The sequence below is a fragment of the Pteropus medius genome, unplaced genomic scaffold (genome assembly GCF_902729225.1).
Source record: "Pteropus medius unplaced genomic scaffold, Ma_sr-lr_union100, whole genome shotgun sequence".
Lineage (NCBI taxonomy): Eukaryota > Metazoa > Chordata > Mammalia > Chiroptera > Pteropodidae > Pteropus > Pteropus medius.
The window spans coordinates 4,547,277-4,552,915 of record NW_024344436.1 but is presented as its reverse complement, the minus strand read 5'-3'; the positions used below and the strand labels follow the sequence as shown (position 1 = coordinate 4,552,915).

At 39.6% G+C, this 5,639-nt stretch overlaps 1 protein-coding gene across 1 annotated transcript; it reads left to right on the top strand.

The window, feature by feature from the left end:
• Nucleotides 1–232: 232 nt before the first annotated feature.
• Nucleotides 233–1,664, top strand: OR8A1 (olfactory receptor family 8 subfamily A member 1). The gene is given in 2 exon segments (XM_039872831.1): nt 233–250; nt 252–1,664. Coding segments are annotated over 2 exon segments (930 nt in total). The 3' UTR covers nt 1,164–1,664.
• The last annotated feature ends 3,975 nt before the right edge of the window (nt 1,665–5,639 follow it).

The window sequence follows — 5,639 nt, the reverse complement described above, 5'->3', positions numbered from 1 at the left end:
AAAAGCTCCAGGAGAGGCCCTTTTTTTCTTACCTTCATTTCCTCTAAATCACACCCACACTGTCTGAATTCTAGAAAACATTAGAGGGAGTACAGAGACAAACAATCAGGAAAGAGTTCAAGATCACTCACTCAGAAACAGAGGTTGGTAACTGGCCTCATCGGAGAGGCTCATATATAGCCTTTCATAGGCTCTTCTCTTTTATCCCCACAGGGCTCCCAGACAAAAGAGAATGGCTGCAGAAAATCGCCTCCACAGTGATAGAATTTATTCTCAAGGGATTAACAAATCGGCCAGAGCTCCAGCTCCCCCTCTTCCTCCTCTTCCTTCTGATCTACTCAGTCACCATGATAGGGAACCTGGGTATAATAACACTGATTTGTCTGAATGCTCAGCTTCACACTCCCATGTACTACTTCCTCAGCAATCTGTCACTTGTGGATCTCTGCTACTCCTCTGTCATTACCCCTAAAATGCTGGTGAACTTTGTGTCAGAGGAGAATATCATCTCTTATGCCGGGTGCATGTTACAGCTCTACTTCTTCCTTGTGTTTGTCATTGCAGAAAGTTACATGCTGATGGTGATGGCCTATGACCGCTATGTCGCCATCTGCAGGCCTTTGCTTTACAACATCATCATGTCTCATCACGTCTGCTCCCTGATGGTGACTGTGGTCTACGTCATGGGGCTCATTGGCTCAACAATTGAAGTTGGCTTCATGTTAAAACTGCCCTATTGTGAGGTCCTCATCAGTCATTACTTCTGTGACGTCCTCTCACTCATGAAGCTCTCCTGCACTAGCACCCATGATATTGAGATGACAGTGTTCTTTGTGGCTGGATTTAACATTGTAGTCACCAGTGTAACGGTCATTGTTTCCTATGCCTTCATCCTCTCCAGCATCCTCCGTATCAGTACCACAGAGGGGAGGTCCAAAGCCTTCAGCACCTGCAGCTCCCACCTTGCAGCTGTGGGGTTATTTTATGGGTCTGTTTCGTTCATGTACTTAAAACCCTCCACAGCCAGTTCCCTGGCCCAGGAGAATGTGGCCTCTGTGTTCTACACCACAGTGATCCCCATGCTGAACCCCTTCATCTACAGCTTGAGGAACAAGGAGGTAAAGGCTGCTATGCAGAAAACACTGAGGAGAAAAATGTTTTGATGCAAATGTCTTTATTCTTTCTCAGTTTTAAAATTAAGTTGTTATAAATACCAACAGGAAGCCCTCCCTGTGAGTGCCCAGCCACAACTGGGAACAATCACTCTCTACATGGTTGGGTGAATGTCTCCTTTTCTTCTTCTCTCTTCCTTCTGCCCCTCTCTCTACTCTCATTGCTGTTTGAAGCCAGCTGATTTCAAGTTCATCTTTTCTTCCATTTGGGATCCATTTTCTCTATCTTGAGCCCTTTGGTAAACATTTACTAACTTAATTGAAATTTAACGTAAATTTTAAACTTTCAGCATTGAGTTTGAGAGTCATTCGTTATTTCTCAACCCAGTTCTTACTTTTGTGCATTTAGGCATGCACAAGGCAAAGAGAGGTGAATTTGAAAGTCACCAGGAAGTAATACACAGTCCCTTTATCATCTAGACTCTTCCTCGTCTCTTTCATTCCTCTCTACTTATTCCTGCCCAAGAATTTCCACATGATTCTGTTATGTAATTTTCTTAGTAACAATAAAAATAATACTAGCTGCTAACATGGTTTCGGGTGTTTATTCTGAGTCATGTAACTCTTGTAAATGCTTTATATGCCATATTTCAATTATACCTCACAACAAATTGATACAATTGTTATCCCCATTTCAAAGACATAGAAACTTGGTTTAGTCACTTGCTCAACCAGAGCTGGTAAACGAAGACACTAAGATTTAAACCCAAGCCTAAGTGACTCTGGAGCCCATACTCCTGGCTCTAAATCATTATTCACTTTGCCTTTTGAGCAGCTTATTAAGCCTGCTTCATTATGCTTTTCCAATTTCAAATGCTTCTTGAAAATAATTTCTCAGACTCCCATATTTTATCAACCACCCTAGCCTCTTCCCACATATAGGCAACTTCTTCAAGATGACTAAGGAAAGATTACACTAGAGTGACCAACTCAATCTGGTTTTAGAACCGAAAGCCCCATATCTTGGGAAACCCCTCAGTCTCAAACAAACCAAGATGCTTGTTCATCCTATATTATACATGCTGCAGAAATCTCTTGTCCTGTTTAAATAATTGCTAGATCTACTGCCAACCTCACTCAATAAAATCAATGGGCATGGGACAGTTTCTCCCTGCTCTCTTGTTTATAGACTCAGCAGCCTGATATAGTGCAAAAGATTTGAGGACACCCTCTTATCATTTCTAGCTATTTTTGGTATACTATTGTATCAATCAGTGGTTTATTATGGGAAACAGAAATAACTCTAGTTACCTCAAGCAGAAAGAGATTTCGTACTTGCTTACAGTTTTTGAATAACTGAAGAAGGAATGAGGGAGCCCCCAAAGTGACTTCACAATAGATATGAGCTCCTGCTGCCACTGTGACCCCTGCCACCACGAAAAATGTCTCTCACATTCACAAAACTGGTAACTAAACAACAGAACCCTGGTTTGAGCATCACATGGAAACCTGTTAGAAATGCAAATTTGGGGGCCCAGCTCCACATCTACAGAATTACTAGATGGGGCCCAGCAATCCGTTTTAAAAAGTCCTCAGGTGATTCTGATATGTACTGAAGCATGAGAACCACCTCATTCCCACCTTTCAAATCTCACACAAAGGCATTTAATTAGTGCTACAAGGCCATATGGGATACATAATTTTTAGCTTTTTGATCTGACTATGAAGAAGGTAGAAGGAATATTGAGAGAGCTACTGTACCCTTTTTTTAAATGACCTTCCTCCAGCAGGAGCTGAAAATTCTGCCACTACAGAGTCCTCTAATTAGAAGAATATGTAGGAAAATACCTTTGCTATCTAAAGATGAGAAACCGTAAAGCCAAATACATTAGTGAATTTGATTATTAAAAAAATTAGGATTTTTGTTCAACAAAGGACACCAGGGATAGAATTAACAGAAGCATAACAGAATAGAAGAAGATATCTAACTAGCATGCATATATTAGAAACTTCAACATCAACAGAAAATAAAATGGGCACTGTATATAGAACAATTTATAAAAGAGACACCCTAAAGTGCCACCCAGCATATGAGGAGATGTTCAAACTAATTACTAACCAGAAAAATGCAAAATAAAACAGAATGTATCTTTATACCCACCATTGGGTAAATAGGTAAACTGTAGTGGAGAATTTGCAGCAGTTAGAAGCAAAAGATTAGCTATAGGCAACAGAGCTTAGCGCTATAGTGCTTTGTGAAAAAAAATAAGAAAATAATGAGATATAAAACACATTGTTACTTACGTATATTAAAGTTGCATACACACAAACCAGAAAAAAAAAAAAGCATATTTAGAAAGAAAAAAACAACTGATAAAATTCACATTAGGAAGGTTAGAGTGATTACCCAGAGAGATAAGATGCATGGAAGTAGGGAGTGGGAAAAAGAAAAAGAGAAACAGAAACAAAAATACCTTTTTCCAGCCCCACCCCTGGTGCATACCCGTCAACACCCCCAAGAAGCCCTAGATCAGAGCTAGCCACTGATATGCTGGACAGGGAGACCGTGCAGGCCTACCCTCAACATTGTGTTGCCCGGGGAAAGACCCTCTAAATATTTAGAAGCTAAAAATCAAGCTAATAAAATGCTATTTTTTTCTTCCTACCTTGACAAATATACCTTCATAAAAGTAGAAGACCCCATTTAAATTTAGAAATCACAGAACTCTAACAGCTCCATACCAGAACTCAGTACGAATGTCGATGTAAGACCGCCCAAGCCTACAGAAAATGTTTACGAGTTTATTTGAGCCCAAACTAACAATTGCCAGGAAGCAAGGTCTCAAATGCTCCTTTGCAGTTTCTTTTATGCCTTTGATACTAAGGAGGAAATGGTAAAACAGATTACAGGAAGGTGGGAGAAAGCAAGATGGGGATTAGGTTACAGGACAGTTAACAACATTATGTGCAATCTTGAGGATGGTCACACCCTTGAGGGGTATTACTTTGGGCATTTTAAAGGTGTGTCAACCTAGATGCACAAGAACGATGGAGAGAGTTGGCTTAAAGACCCTTCACTACAGAAGTTATAGGCGGGGCAGGGGTAAGGGGGCCTGGCTACTCACCATGACAGGCCCAGTTAGGAATTTATGATTTATTACAGCATCCTTTTTTCATCTACACCCTCATATTACAGTTTAAAAGGCATCTTTTTTTCCTTAGAGTGAATTCAAATTTATATGCAGAGGTTCATTTTCTACGGGAAAGTCATATTAAGTTTGAGACAATTTTATTTCAGCCTTTTTAGGGTTTTTTCCCCCCTTATTATGGGTTTGGCATAATGTTTTCTTTAAAAAGAGAGGAAGGCTATGCAAGTGTGTATTTCATAAACTTCTTATTCAGATTTTATCCCAATAAGATATGAGCACAATGGAGCATTCTCTCAACATGTGTCCTCTGAGATGTACACTCAGTCTAAACCTCAAAGGAGGTTTTTGCCTATTTTAGTTTACAATACTGTATTGTATACTTAAAAATTTACTACGAGAGTAGATCTTATGTTGTGTTCTTATCACAAAAATATATATATATATATATATATATATATATATATATAAATATATATATATATATATATATATATATATATATATATATATATATATAAACCAGGAAGAAACTTTTGGAGGTGATGGTTATGTTTATGGCATTGATTGTGGTGTACATTTATCTCCAAACTCACCACATTGTATACCTTAAATACATACAGCTTTTTGTATGTTAATCATACCTCGATTGTGCGGTTCTTTAAAAAAGAAGCTTCTTAGCATTCAGTATCAATCAATGTTCACAATCTTGTGAGATCATCTACATACTCTTTACAAATAAGAAAAATGGAGCTAAACAATTTGTCCCAAAATGTGGAATAGACAAAGACCACGAACAGGCAAAGGCTATTTATTCAGAGCTTGCCATATAGCAAGGGAGCCAGCCACCTTCATTTCACTCGCCTTTGGCAGAGACTCATAAACAAGAGGAGAGTTGAAAAGAAAGGGAAGCTTCAGGTGTACTAGGATTGGAGGTTGCTAACAGGGAAGGAGGAGGTGGGCTGAAATGGGGGCATCCTTTGTGATTGGTTTGGGGAACAGATTCTGCTTCCTTTGATTGGTCCCAAACTGGAAGTAGGGGCAAAAAACAGGAAAGCTGGCAGTCAATGGGGAGTCAGGCCCATTCTGGCCTGATTATTGCAGAGGCTGTGGTTTGGCTTCCCAGGCTGTTTGCTCTAGAGGTCGTGGGTAAGAATTCTATTTTTCCACGAGATCTGGCCATGATTTGTTTTTATATTCAGTTTCCCAAAAGTCACACAGTGAAAAACTGGTATTATCATTCCTGATCTTTTGCCTGCAGCTTTCAAATTTTGTGCTCTTTCCATTTCTGTATATTGCCATACATTCCAGAGCTTGTCTGAAGGATCCAATGCAGTTGAAATAGCTTGGGAAAAGTCCAGGGAGGGGGCACGGGAAGGAA